Genomic DNA, 14,871 nt, shown 5'->3' with positions numbered 1-14,871 from the left:
CAGAGGAAACACTTTAACATTTAAATTGGTAAACTGTTTCTTATTGAATTGACTGTAGTAAATAATTTTTGTGAATCTACAAAAATTGTAGATTTTCTGATTTGAACATAAATTTGTCACTCGAATGTGTTCATAAATCTTATTAAATTGTGTCCTATATTGTTATTATTATTTATTATTATATGCCTATTTCCTATTTATTATTATTAGTAGTAGTAGTATTTACTAATTGGAAACATTGCTGTTTATTAGATGAGAGTTTTAAAATGACTAGTTATTACAGTAGCCTAGCCTACCTAGTCTGGGGTTTTCAATATTTCATTTAGACACTAAGGATCCATTGCATAAATCGAATGACTAAACTCTAGTTCTGTTTGGTTGTTTTTATAATTCTATGTATATCTTACAGTTCAGTTTATGGTAGCCCAAGCGACTTCCAAAGCCCATTCAATGACCTTCACGCAAATGCCCTTTTGTGTTCGCTCTCTCAAACCCGCTTCATTTTTACGTAGTGATTGGCAGGTAAACCGACCAATAGCCATTTAGCTTTGGTTTTGTCGAGCTGAAAGTAGGAGGGCTACAGGGCGGAGGTTTAAGGGGAGTCTGACTCGTTTCCATGAATCGGTTCTTTTGAACAGTTCATCTGAATGAACTCACTGAGGAATTCTTTTACGTCTTGACGTAATTGCGTCATCGCTGCGCAGAAACTTTTTTCTATCACATTTTATAATGAGGGTGTTTTAGTTTTAAGTTTGTTGAAGACATAATGCAACTTAACGTCAAAATATATGCATATTGACACGAGAACTGCTCGGACTGATTCTTACATGAACCATTCTGTCCGACTCGTAAACGAGTAGATGAGACTGGTGGTTTTGTGAAGCGATTCAACCGACTCATTGAGAAGATCCGACTCTGACAGAATGAATCATTCACAAAACGGACATCGTTAGAACACGTGGTTTTGTAATCTGGACTAAACCGTCCTCTGTGAAGCTCAACGTGAGTTGTCATTAATTCATTGTTACGGAGTTTATTTTCTAAAAAATCTACAGCACCCCTTAGGGGTTCTTAGCTAGAAATATTTCTAACTTTACTTGTTAAATCTAAACAGCATTTATATTTCCAGTGTCTGTAGTGTCTCACGAATAACAAAAATCATGTGGCTTTTAGCTTTCAAGCTAATTTGTCAATGGATTTTGCGTTGAATTTTAACCTGGATGCTTGACGAAACAGCAGCAGCTTCTAATCGTACATATCCAATTTCTAACTTTACTTGTTAAATCTAAACAGCATTTATATTTCCAGTGTCTGTAGTGTCTCACGAATAACAAAAATCATGTGGCTTTTAGCTTTCAAGCTAATTTGTCAATGGATTATGCGTTGAATTTTAACCTGGATGCTTGACGAAACAGCAGCAGCTTCTAATCGTACATATCCAGTTGTTTAGTAATTTTCTTTATGCAAAAGACCTTCAGGGACTTGCTGCCTAAACATGACATGCGTGTTTATCGTTCACAAATGAAAACTACTGATTTTAGACCCAACCTACTGATTACATTATATTATTTCAGCTAATAATCTGCTCTCCATCTGTGTTAACGTGCTGTCTTCCTCTGTCCTGTTTAAGAATGGGCAGTGTGTTGGCTGCCAGTGCCCCCAGCCCTCCTGCAGCAGGGCCAGGTGGACCCGGTTTGGTGTCAGTACCTCCAGGATTCACGATGCCCTCCGTCTCTCCCGTCTCTGTGCCTGGCAGCTCTTCATCTGGGCACCAGGAGACTGAGCCTCCCCTTTCAAACCCCGGTGGCTTTGAAGAGTGCCACCGCAAATGCAAAGGTAAGAAAAGAATTACTTTTTAAGTGATTAGGAATCAAAATTATTAACAAAGTAGTTTATATAGAAATTACATATGAATTTTATCAAAAGTGACAGCAAAGACATAATGTTACAAAAAATATCTATTTCAAATAATTGCTGTTTGAACTCCCTTTGAACTTTTGAAAATCCTGAAAAAATGTATCAGGGTTTCCACACTGATCAAAAGAAATTTTCCTTGAGTGCCAAATCATCATTATTAGAATTAGAAGATATTGAAGACTGGAGGAATGGCAGCTGAAAATTCAGCTTTGCCATCACAGAAGTAAATCACATTTTAAAATATATATTTAAAAAGAAAACAGTTCTTTTAAATAGTAATATTATTAGTCTTTAATGTATTTTTGGCCATATAAATGCAGCCCTGCAAAACACAAGAGATTAAAAAATTGAAAAATTTTCATTAAAAAAAATTTCATCTTTTTTTAAACATTCAACGTATGTCTACGATAACATTTACATTAATGGCTGATTTATACTGAAAAATGTATTACAAAAAATCAGCAAATTAATAAAAAAATTTGTTATTTCATTCAATTTTAATCTTTCTTTAAATTGAAATGACATAAAAATGAATTTTATATCCTGCTTCCATTGGAATTGAAATGCCATTCTCAATTCAGCTGTATCTTGTATGACTTTGGATTTACATGATTACAAATTCTAATATTCTTACACTAATATCTGTTTGTCCCTCAGAGGTGTTTCCTGTGCAGATGGAGGGTGTTAGACTAACCGTGAACAAGGCCTTGAGCAACCACTTCCAGGTCAGTCCAGTGTGTCCACTGGTGGATTTTCTTGAGCCATGTTGTTGAAGGAAGTATTCTTGATCATAAACAAGATCATCTCTTGTTTTATTTCATAGGTCAACCACACAGTGTTGTTAAGCACTCTAGGAGATTCCAGTTACAGGTTTGGAGCTACTTATGTGGGGACCAAACAAACAGGACCAGAGGTACACAAATTTAGCTTGCGGTATAAATTAATACAAATATATTTTCCCAGAACAAAGGCTGTTGAAAAGTCAGTTTAATTTGAAAAAGGCATTTATCCAAATATGTATAGTTTACCTTAATATTTTGTATCAGGCCTTCCCCGTCATGGTTGGTGACATGGACAACACGGGGAGCCTAAATGCACAGATTATTCATCAGATCACAGACCGAGTGCGCTCGAAATTTGCATTCCAGGTGTGTATTTGTGAAAAGAGCCTATATGTGGTGCTTTTATGATTAGTTCTAATGTAATATTAATGCATTACTGGACGTATTTGTCTAAATCAGACTCAGCAGCAGAAGTTTGTGAACTGGCAAGGAGATGCTGAATTCAAAGGAGAAGATTTCACTGCTGCTGTGACCTTTGGCAACCCAGACGTCTTGGTTGAGTCAGGTAATTGTCTTCTGTTTCATCCATGTTTATTTGTGCCTCAATTTGAGCTTTATTTCAGTAGCTTTATTTGTTTTTAGTCTTGTTAACTCAAACAACGTATTTCCTCTCGGTTTCTCTCTCCTCCTGTCCCTCCATCTCTCTCAGGAATCGTTGTAGCTCATTATCTCCAGTCTGTCACTCCGTCGCTGGCATTAGGGGGAGAGCTGGTGTACCACCGACGGCCCGGAGAGGAGGGAACAGTCATGTCTCTGGCAGGCCGATATACAGGTAAGCACAGAAAGAAAGAATATTAGGTAGGTATGTGACGTATCAGATTGTCATGCCATGATAATTGAATCTTTATATCATAGTGATGAATTACATTACAAAGTAAGTTGAAAAGATACACAAGTGTTGTCCTCCTAGGCTACATCCACATTAATCTGGATAAACGCATCTTCTTCTTTTTTCCTATGCTTTGGCCTTTTGTCCAGTGAAAACAGCTTTTTGAAGACACTCTCCAAAGTGGATACATTTGAAAACACAGCATAGAAATGCATATTGTACCCATATATATCTATGTATTTATCCACATACTGTTTTTGAAAATATGGAGATTAATACAGATGTTGCCTTAATAAAATGTATTAACTTTTTTCAAATAACAATAGAGACTTTTAAATATAATATGCAATAAAAATGTGCAAAGTAAATAGATATTATAAACGGATTATTAAAGTCCAATATTTATTTGAAAACAAATATTCAGTCTGTAAGTTTTATTTCCGAATTTTAAACATCTGAATGGGCATTTGCAAACAGGCAGCAACTTTATCGCCACACTGACACTAGGAGGTGCTGGAGTTCATGGGTCGTATTACCACAAAGCCAATGATCAGGTAAACGTTCATTAGCAGAGTGAGTCATGTCTGTATTTGTTCGTTTATGTTGTTTTATTGCTTTATAATGACATTTGTTTTGTTTGGTATTAGTTGCAGCTTGGCGTGGAGTTTGAAGCAAGCACCCGTACGCAGGACACTAGTGTATCATTTGGATACCAACTGGACGTCCCCAAAGCTGATCTGGTCTTTAAAGGTTGGTAAATATGCATGCATTTGTACATACAGACAGCAGTCATCAACATCTCATCATTTTGTAGGGTTATGATGAATTCAGCAATTGCACATGTGCTCCTAAGTTAAAACAAAATGCAAGAGTGCATAAAGAACTTAATAAAAATGGCTCAATATAAATGTATTAAGTAATTTCTTTTACCTTAAACAAAGGGATATTAGGAGGCATTTACAAGCAAATTGATTTAATTTATTTGAATACTAAGAGTACACTAGGTTTTTAAATATTCCTGCTTCAAACTGTATTTAATAATTATGGAATAATGTGTTTTTTAAACATTGAATTAAATGCCAGATACAGTTTATGTAACCAAACAAAAAAACAAAAACAAAGGAAAAGAATAATAACCAGGGAAAAAAAATGTTCTGCATAATGCAGGACTTTTAATTATAAACATGCCCGAAATATGCCAGGCGTCTTATTTTTATATTCTTTACTTTTTGCTTTGAAACCTGCAGTGCTCAAATAGTGATTTAATTAATTATATCAAAGCCTTTTTGAAGTTTAATAATCGCATTAATCCTTATCACATTTCCTGTTTTCCTGTTAAACTCTTTAAATTATAATTACAACTTTTGTTATATCATCTAAAATATTTAAGACGTTTCATGACGTTAAATTAAAAAAATGAATTCAACACACATACTCTTAAATACGTTTTTTAAAATCTATTTTTAGTCACAAATATGTAATTGTGTCATCATTCATTGAGCAGCATTCCAGTTCAATCTTATTTAAAACATTTGTGTCGTTCCAAAGAGTGTTGCCTGATATTCCAATGAAAATCCACCCCAGATACCTTACTTTTTACAAAACCTTTATCCTGTCTTTGCAATCTGCATGAGATTTCTTTGGTTAAAATGTATGGGATATGAATTTTTCACTCTCTCTGTAGGTTCTTTAGACAGTAACTGGGTGGTTGGAGCCACGCTTGAAAAAAAGCTGCAGCCTCTGCCTCTGTCACTGGCCCTCAGTGCTTTCCTTAACCACAGAAAAAGCAAGTTCCAGTGTGGGTTTGGCATCACCATTGGTTAATCCTACCTTCTTTCTTGGTTAATGCTGCAGTTTGGACACACTTTGCATATTTATCCACATCTGTACAAAATCAGTCAGTAAACATGAAGCAAAATAAAGTAATATTTGTTGTTAGTTCCATGTATCAAACCAACCTTTGCAGTGAAAATTTCAATATCCAAAAAAGTACATTTAAAAACATCACTACTGCTTGATGCATTATTAGAGAAACCAAGAACAAATACACACATACAATTTGCCTTTCATTTTGTTGTTTACGTTCATTTAAAAAAAAAAAAAAAGTAAATTATTTTCTTGTTTATTTTTTGTTTTGTGTTTAATGAAGAAGTTCTGGATTCGTTTATTTTTCCTACACAATGAGCAGGGATTTTTTTCACAATGATTTTAATCAAGTTGCTGGATCTCTGTATTCATAGGTACCTATATAAATAAAATATATGCATTGCAACTAAGTTTTGTGAAACATGCATAAATTCTTAAAACAAAACACATATCTGTCCATCAAACAGATGCATGTTTATGAATGTATTTTTGTTGGTGTAACATTTTTTATTTAGAGGTTTTTCATTGTTTTTCTAATGAATTTGTCTGATTCACTGTTGCATAGCTGAGAAACAGAAACAAAAAAAGCCTATATAAAAAAAAAAAGGAGATTAAATTCATGTGCTATATTCTATTACCAAATCCTAAATTTATGACATTTGCCACATTGTTATAGTTTTTTCCCCACCACATACAGTGCCTTCATAAACACTTTATAAATATGTATATTGTGTATTGCCCATTGTCCATTGACCCTGTCTGGTTTTTAATTTTTTTTGTCTTTTAGTTTTTTTAGGTGAATACATGCCAGAACATAAAATAAAAAATACAAAACAGATTAGTTGTCCCATGTCCCTTGCTTCCTTCTTCTTAGTGATTACATGTTCAGCAGATATCAGACTCTTTTTAAATGCAGATAAGTGTTGTGATGAAGAGGGCAATGTCCAAAAGGATCCTCTTTAATACCTGACTCACCAGTCTTCATTACAACAACCTTACGTTAATACGTGCAGACCAACATGCAAAGACAGATGTACCTCTGCACTTCAATGATTGTGAGAGAGTACTTCTAGTATATACTTTATATGGAATGTTGTTTCATTGGGACTATAGCAATGCTCAATTTAATTTTCTTTTACCGAACCATACTTTTATTTAAAAAGTAATAATATAACCATGTAGTATGCATTACATGAAAACTAGCCGTTTTCATGTTATGCATACTACATACTAAACCGTTGAGTTCTACCTTTCATTTAATTATTATCAAAATATGACAATTTTAGAACAGATGATTTGATTTAAATACACAGCATATTTTCTGCATTGGAATGCAGTCATAAACTGTGTTCACTGGAATGCAACTGAATCAATATGACAGAAGCTCAGGGGTCAGTTCTCTGTGTTCTCCTTGACCTGATTGATAAGCGCAGATACAAACAGTCTTGATGCCCTGATGGCGGTTTTGTGTAACTGGATGAATGCCTAGACAAGATGGCGAGTGATTTACAATACTGCTTAAAGTAACCTTTTACCTCACTGACATACCACTGAATTCTTCTTTCAACACTGTGTATCAAACCAATAAACACATCAAGTCTGCAGATCCCGTAGTAACCTTATGCTGTTTTCTCATTAATCATTTACTTAATTATAGTCTTTCCTTAATTGCTTAAGGAAAAAATCAAACTGTAAATACTCACAAATCTTTAGTAGGTGAATGTGTACTTCATTTTGATTATGATAACTCTGCATGCACAGGAAAACCTCTTATTGCTAAATGTGGCTTGCGAATGTTATCTTGAATTCATGCCTAAAACATTATGTAAAGCAAACAGAATTATGGTGTAGCTGTAGAATATATGGGCTAAAAACATTACATTATATTATATCAGGGATTTTTTTTATTCACTTAACACTCTGGAAGATTTTTTTATAAAGTTAAACCAATTATAATTTTAGAGATTTTTGTAAAAATGCATTTAAATTTAAAATATTTAACAGTAAAATTGTCCTTCCATTAAAATAAGCATGGGAGCTGGCATGGTGTTAAAAATCAGTTTTTCCCCCAATAATGAAGACAATTTTCCTCAAAACTATGTTCCAAAACAATACTTTAAACTAAACCCAAACTAATAATACAGGAATGGTTTAAAATGTGATAGTAGTATTTTTCCTGTTTTCCCTTTTCCTTCATTTGGATGTTTTTAAGTTTTATAGGACATTAATTTTAGACTTACTTGTTATACAGTACTTATATCTGACTCTGTAGGAATAATTGTGAGTCACAGATCTGAGTTCAGTTCAGTTGGGTTGATTTCATGATGTGGAATATGTGACATGGCAGCAGGGCACTGCCTTCTGGACTTTACTGCCTTTATCAGAGCTCGGCAACCCATTTAAATACAGTGCTGATACCTTCTCAACACTTACACACAGAAGAGGACAAGAGAAAGGTAAGGAACTGGACAAAAACACAAATGAATGCATACTTACTGTGTGTTCTTTTCAGTTAAACGCAAGCTTGTCAAAAATATTTATAGTGGTCTTGCCTGACAAAATGATTTTTTTTTTCTTGTAGAGTCTGCGCATAATCATGAAGGTCCTGGTAGTGTTTGTCATTGCAGTTTTCACTGGTAAGTGTTTGTTTGTTTTAGTGTTTGAATAAAAATTGGAGGCGCTCTCAAAACTGGTGAGAAAATGTTATGTTTTAAACCAGTTAATATATTTGAATTATGATGAATCCTTTAGGTTGTCATGCCAGTATGTTGTGGCAGGACCAGTCAGCGCCCAGTATGGATCTGGTGAAAAACGCATTCTGGAATTACGTGTCTCAGGCAACCCTCACAGCTGAGGACACCCTGCAGATGATCCGAAACTCAGAACTGGGTCAAGAAATCAAGTAAGCATATAAGATGATGAACCAGCTATAAAACAAATCATAAAACTTTGAAATACACAAACATCTATCTCCATTTCTCCTCAGTGACAGGATCTCTCAAAGTGCAGATGCCATCAACAAATACACCCTGGCCATTCAAAGTCAAGTAACTCCTCTGACTCAAGACCTGATGGCCAAACTTTCCCAAGAGGTAGATCAGCTGAAACTGCGCCTGGAACAGGAAATGACATCTGTGCAGTCCCATCTCAAGCCTTACGTTGAGGAAATCAGAGGTGATATTGAGGAGCAGGTTGAGCGGCTGAAGAAGGATGCGGCCCCATATGCAGAGGCCCTGAACTCTGAGGCCCTGAGATCTACTCTGGTCCAAGGGGCCGAGGAGCTGAAGGCCAAGCTGGAGAGAAGTTTGATGGAGATGGGTCCTCAAACCGAGGAGCTGAAGCAGAAACTGGACCAGCACTTTTTGGAGTTTCAGATGAGCATGTCACCATTGGCCCAAACCTTTCAGAGTCAGCTGGCCCAGAGAAGTCAGGAGCTTCAGAAGAATCTGGCTCCCTATTCAGAGGAGCTCAGCAAACTGGATCCATACGCCCAGGACCTGAAGACCCAGTTAACAGCTCTCTGGGAGTCCTTTGCCAAGAACAAGCAGTCTTGAGAGACTTTTGGGAAATGCAAAAGGACACTTCTGTTACCACTGAGGGTTTCACATAGTATATTTCTTTGTTGCTCATGTATGTTTTTCAAAAAAAAAAGTAATAAAATAGCACAAACACTAATTTATAATGCTGTGGTCACTCCAATTGTGTGAGGGTTTAAAAAAAAAACAAAACACAAACACTATGTCTAATATACTACACTATGTATATTTGTAATGCTGTGGTCCATATGCAAGATTTTAATTGCAGAAATGTGTGCGAGGCTTCTGAACTTTTATTTAATTCTGGCAACCCAAATATGATTATTTAAAGCTGGAATAAACATTAGACATCATACACTTGACTTTCCAACTACTTTTTCCAAGTCATTCTGAGCACAACAAAAGCACACAGAAACATGAGCCTTTTTGCTAGGACATGACAAATAAAAACAAGTGAGTCTGTGGCCATCACACACTATACGAATTTCTGTGAACTCTGTCGACTGCCCAAAATCTGCAGACTGGCTCTGACTTTCAGCAATTAGCATCTACTTGTCCAGACTGCAAATATCTGTATAAAAATCATGTATGTATTCCAGTCTTTAGAGCCACAAAGGTAGCGGACTAGGAGTGATACTTGGATAAGCACCCAAGTTGTCCATATGCAAAAAAAAAAGTGAATTGCTTTATCTTTATTTGTTAGTCAGACAAAAGAACAAGGGTTCAAATCCTGTTCATTTTGACAACACTCTGTCACCAAGCACCCAGCTATTTTACCTCACACTTCAATTTTAAGGTCATGTGGCCTTTGAACCCTATGAGGAATGTTTTACCTACTTTTTTGTAACATTTCAAATAGCCAGGATAAAAGTGTGTCGGCCCACAATATATAGGGCTTGACATTATCAGTTATTGATTGTCTGTGAGCTTGTAACACTCCAAAGAGAAAGGAAAAATTGAAATTGCATCATATGACCCCTTTAAAAGAGCAAATACAGCTGTGAAAATGTACAATGTATCCCTTTTTCATGGTTGCACCTATACATGTTAAATAATAAGCATAATATCTTAGGTAATAATAACAATATAAAACTAAATGTGATTACGCATCTGATATATATTTATATTTCAACTGAGGCTTATTAAACAGATATGTTTTTTTTACAAAACGACCTATTATTTAATCTATTTATTATGTGTGGTACGTGAGCCAAAATTAGTTTATGACAGTCCTCTTGCACAAAGTCTTCATGCAAGAAATGCTCAAGATAATAGACTGATTCTGATTTGCTGACATGATATCTTATCCTGTTTTAGTTTAAAACACAATGACATTTTCCCATAATTGATTGGTAACTGTAAATCAGACGTACTGTAGAAAATAATATCATCTATAAAAAGAAGCCAACAATACATGCGCACAGGAAAACATGGCTACATGAGTCAAGTGTTCTTAGCTTGCTGAGCTTAAAGTTACAGCTCCATTTTAAGCATTTCAATGCTCCTTCCAAATGTGAATGTGAAGTACAGTGATAAAATCGCAACTAGAAGAGAGATAAATGATAAGCTTTGATCCTTGAATCATGCAAGCCAAGATGTTTTTAGTAGCAAATGTCTTGTTGCATAACAATGAAATATTAATTATTATGCAACAAATGTCTTTTTTTTACATTAACATCAATGTCCCACTTTTTATGACTTGGCCCATCTCTTTTCTGCTGTTTTATGATTATTTTGGTATTAACAATTCAATTGTGTTCAATAAAAATACACTGATGTTCAAATATGACATTGTGACTTTGTTCTGTACTTTCACTGAGATACCTCTGGCTACAACACCTAACCCAATGAGCCACATTCATTTTTAATAAACCAATTTTTAAATTATAGTACATCTTGTCCTTTTGGAACCTTATTCATGCAACGTGGAATGGAAGACTGCGATAAACAAGTATCTGAAGAGAAGAACTTTGGACACAAGCTGCCAATTCACCTGTTCATAGTCACATTATGGCTATCAACATGACTGTGATCCAAGTCGTATAAATGCCAGCTGCTTCCAAACTCCCATTACAGAACACATTGGAAAATCTGTCTGGTGTACTGTCCAAAAACAATCATGAAGTTTGTGGCTGTAATCCTTGCTCTCGCTGTTATTTCAGGTAAGAGACCACCAACGAACGCAAATCTTCAACAAATTCAAAATGTGTCTACTTATGCTTAGAACTTGGATTACTTCGGCAGATCATTTGAACGGATTATGTGATGGTTTTCTTTGAGAGCTTGATGGTACAGATGAGGTGTCTTCAACAACAGACTACATGAACAAATATTTGACACATTAAAGACTATATTTGTGCTCCATTCTGACTTTGCAGGCTGCCAGGGGCGCTTTCTGTTTCAGGATGAGCCACAAAGCCGCTGGGAAGAGGCAGTGGATCAGTTCTGGAACCATGTGTCCGAGCTGACCTCTAAGGCTGAGGAGATGAGGGACAACATCAAGGCCACTCAGCTCGGCAGAGAATTAGAGTGAGTAAATGCTACAAAACATTGTAGCAGAGCAAATATTTGAGAATTTGTAAAGATCTGTAAAGATGCAGAAAAGGCTAGACTCAGTGGAAATTGAAGTCCAGAGTCAAGAAAGCTGATGTATGATATCGAAATTCATTGCTTTGCAGCACACTGATCAGTGACACCATGATGGAGCTGCAAGTGTACAAAGATGACTTGCACTCCACACTGGGCCCTTATGCACAGGAGACTGCCAAGAGATTCAATGAAGATGTTCAGCTGCTGGCGAATAAGCTCCGCACACATATGGAGGACGCTAAGGATCATGTCAATGAATACACAGTGGAGCTCCAAACCATTGTGGAACAGAATGCTGATGAGGTCAAGAACAGGGTCAACAACTATGCCAAGAAACTAAGGAAACGTTTTAACAAGGACATCCAAGAGATCAACAAGTGAGTGACGGCAGTAATTATCTAATCTCAATTATTGCATATCTTTTGTTACTAAATTACTAACAAATTACTACATTACTAAATTACATCTAAATGACTAATTTAGAGTATTTTCATCAAATAAATGCAACCTTGGTGAGCATAAGAGACTTCAAAGAGAACATTAAAAAATATTACCAACCCCATATTTTTGAATGGTAGTGTACATAGCAAACGTCATAACTTACTGTTCTTGTATATATCACTGTTTAATATTGGACATCATTGTTCAATATGCCTTAATTTGACACTGACAATTTAGGATGTACATTAAATAAATAAAAAGATTCACATTTTCATTTTGATATTTCCATTACCTTAGAAGGAGAAATAGATATGACAGTCAAAAGATAATTAATAAAATAGATATGCGCTTTTACAATTTTTAGATAAAATAAAATAAAAATAATAATATATACATTCTATATACTTTTTTATAAAAATATATTGTATATAAATTGCAAATATATATTTTTGAAATATATATATACTGTATATGTTACATGTAAAATTCTAATCTATGAAAATCTAAATTTTTAACAATTTCTATGATTGTTTCTTCTCTGGTCTAAAGGAAAATGGCAACATACTTTGAGGAGGTTCGCTCTCGTGCTACTCTGGGTATGGAGGATGTGAAGGAACGTCTCGAGCCTTACTTCACCTCAGTGCATCAGCGTGCTGAAGAGAAGCTGACAACTCTAGCAGAACTGCTGAGAAGCCAGGGAGAAGGAATAAAAGAGAAACTGGAATCACAAATGCAGGACCTCAAAGAGAAATTTGAGAAGAGCACAGAAAATATGCGTAACACAATTCAGGAAAAGGCAGAGGAGATAAAAAATTGGTTTGAGCCCTATGTGTCTCAGGTCCAGAAGCAACTGGAGACAGTCATGGAGGGCTTGTAATACCAGTGTATAAGAATGAGGTCTCATAGGAAAATTAATAGATTAACTTTTTCACTAAACGTTGCTTACAGAAATGAAGGTAATGGAAGTGTCAAAGTAATGAGTGAAATATACCATTAGTACTACATGGATGTAACAACAGATGTTAGCTATGCAATATAAAGCTCAATAAAACCAGCATGTACCAATGAACTGTCTGTGTATAACATGTATATGGGTCAATGACATCACTCATTTTTGTCTGAATCTCTTATAAAAAAAAATACATAAGAAATTACATGATAAACATGTTTTAATTTCTGGATTAAAGTAATTTTCATATTTTTGTGGCTCTTAAGGTTAAAAATGTATAGGTCTTGTAAATATCTAATGTCTGGATATGAAAAGAAAAAGGGAAAAAAATTAAAAGGTTTGGACTTTTTGGGGGGGAAATAGGCCTATATTAACATGAGTAGTCAGCACTTTTATTATTAATCTTAAAAATAAACTGCTTTTTGTTTCAATGTATATATATATATATACAAATTAACACTTAACTAGTAACGTTTTTCAAACCGCCATAAAACATTCCATTTAAAATCTAAATTCTAACGATTTAACATTTAGAACGTTTTTTAAAATGATTCTCCTTTTTATTTTATCAAACATCATTATTTGTCATTGACCCATATAATACATTACGATATATTTTGTGGGTGTTTCCAATTCTATAATATAACAATATTTAACTTTCATGCACTCACAGTACAACGCAGAGAAGTGTCCCACACCACACAAACCTCTCGGTCTTCCGGTCTATTACGGATGTTGTGTTTGGATATACCACTACCAGGATCCCACAACAGACCACCACGAGGAGCATAAGCAGATGCATTAAATAGGAAAAATAATTACACGTCACGGATATTCAATACAGTTGCAACGCTCTGAGGCAAATGGACATACTCGTAACAACCAATAATAAATGACCGTGCGCGAGCCAGGGACTAAGCGCGCCGACCACATCGGTGAGTGCACGAGCCCACTGTTTTCTCGTAGTGGCTTGACAAGAATTTTTTTAATTTTCAAAACTGGCCAACGCGAACTGCTTTATACAGTTCATCGAGCAGATGGCTACTGGGGCTTTCACTTAACATTTAAGTCGTGTTTCATGTACATTTATATACAAGCAGTAATTGTTTAGTTTGCGAATTAGCACAAAGCTAAGGTTCAGGCGCGACCAACAAATAAACTCAGTCAATCAAAACCTTCGAATTACTATTTGAATACTATTTGTGCACTAGTAGTAAACGCTTTTGAGGAATATTTTATGGTAGACTCAACTGCACAAGAAGCTCGGACTGAATCCTTCCCCCCACCTTGTTTTGCAAGTAATTTTCTAACGTTCACTCCCCCTCCCCGTGCTTTTAAAACGTAGCGTTACATGAAAAAAATCCCTGTTATAATGATAATTTCTGTCACTATCAAAAAATCGCCTAGGGAGTTGTTTGTCTCAGTGTTTGTTAATCGTGTATATGTAAATATAGGTAGGGAAACACAAAACCAAAACAAGTAACTATGAGTGTAGCCTATTTACAAGAAAATACATATTTACAAGTATATATTTACAAGAATCATAATTGCATTAGCCTAATTAAGAATTAATAAAGAATTAATTTATCAGTTTGCACACTGTAAAAAATGAAGAAAATTTTATTGAAACTTGTAAAAATTTGTAAACTTGTAAAAATGTGACTTACAGTTACTTCCTTACTCTATACCATAGAGGTATGTCAGATATGTTTGGGCAGTTTCAGACTTGAGAATGTTGCCGTACAAGACAGAGAAGGTGCAGGTATAAAGATTAAAAGTAAATCATTTAAAAGTGAGCGTTATCTTATGCAGCCATCTTCAGGTCTTGATCAAGCAGTCTTCTATTTTCTGACACATAAAATATGTAGCTAAAATAAATTAGAATTTTATATATATATATAT

The 14,871-nt window shown here is 35.1% G+C and overlaps 4 protein-coding genes across 6 annotated transcripts in view; all 4 read left to right on the top strand.

The window, feature by feature from the left end:
• The first annotated feature begins 916 nt into the window (after positions 1-916).
• On the top strand, positions 917-5,666 carry LOC107748716 (mitochondrial import receptor subunit TOM40 homolog). 3 transcript variants are annotated; one of them, XM_016563663.1, is made up of 10 exons: positions 917-1,002; positions 1,631-1,836; positions 2,575-2,642; positions 2,741-2,830; positions 2,964-3,065; positions 3,159-3,264; positions 3,409-3,531; positions 4,066-4,142; positions 4,236-4,338; positions 5,273-5,665. In XM_016563663.1, exons 2-10 carry the CDS (start codon positions 1,632-1,634, stop codon positions 5,410-5,412), a joined length of 1,014 nt encoding a protein of 337 aa, XP_016419149.1. In that variant the 5' UTR covers positions 917-1,002; position 1,631; the 3' UTR covers positions 5,413-5,665. The 3 variants fall into 3 exon arrangements, with proteins under 3 accessions (XP_016419149.1, XP_016419150.1, XP_016419151.1); XM_016563664.1 differs by lacking the exon at positions 917-1,002 and adding an exon at positions 1,286-1,430 and having other exon boundaries at positions 5,273-5,666; XM_016563665.1 differs by lacking the exon at positions 917-1,002 and adding an exon at positions 1,286-1,449 and having other exon boundaries at positions 5,273-5,666.
• Positions 5,667-7,663: 1,997 nt separating this feature from the next.
• Positions 7,664-9,910, top strand: LOC107748768 (apolipoprotein A-IV-like). Its single transcript, XM_016563708.1, has 4 exons — positions 7,664-7,910; positions 8,036-8,090; positions 8,206-8,356; positions 8,441-9,910. The coding sequence occupies exons 2-4, from the start codon at positions 8,051-8,053 to the stop codon at positions 9,006-9,008; spliced, it is 759 nt and encodes a 252-aa protein (XP_016419194.1). The 5' UTR covers positions 7,664-7,910; positions 8,036-8,050; the 3' UTR covers positions 9,009-9,910.
• A 1,168-nt stretch (positions 9,911-11,078) lies between these two features.
• LOC107748767 (apolipoprotein Eb-like) lies at positions 11,079-13,109 on the top strand. Its single transcript, XM_016563707.1, has 4 exons — positions 11,079-11,152; positions 11,369-11,519; positions 11,669-11,956; positions 12,570-13,109. The coding sequence occupies exons 1-4, from the start codon at positions 11,110-11,112 to the stop codon at positions 12,895-12,897; spliced, it is 810 nt and encodes a 269-aa protein (XP_016419193.1). The 5' UTR covers positions 11,079-11,109; the 3' UTR covers positions 12,898-13,109.
• A 473-nt stretch (positions 13,110-13,582) lies between these two features.
• The window catches only part of LOC107748715 (uncharacterized), an 11,861-nt gene continuing 10,572 nt past the window's right edge, over positions 13,583-14,871 (top strand). Inside the window, exon 1 of the mRNA XM_016563662.1 lies at positions 13,583-13,904. The gene's annotated coding sequence lies outside the window, so the exon portion shown is untranslated. The remainder of the gene's footprint in view (positions 13,905-14,871) is intronic.

This window comes from Sinocyclocheilus rhinocerous, unplaced genomic scaffold, assembly GCF_001515625.1.
Source record: "Sinocyclocheilus rhinocerous isolate Xijiao unplaced genomic scaffold, SAMN03320098_v1.1 scaffold499, whole genome shotgun sequence".
Lineage (NCBI taxonomy): Eukaryota > Metazoa > Chordata > Actinopteri > Cypriniformes > Cyprinidae > Sinocyclocheilus > Sinocyclocheilus rhinocerous.
Note: the sequence above shows the minus strand (reverse complement) of the source record. Positions and strands in the feature narration are given on the sequence as shown.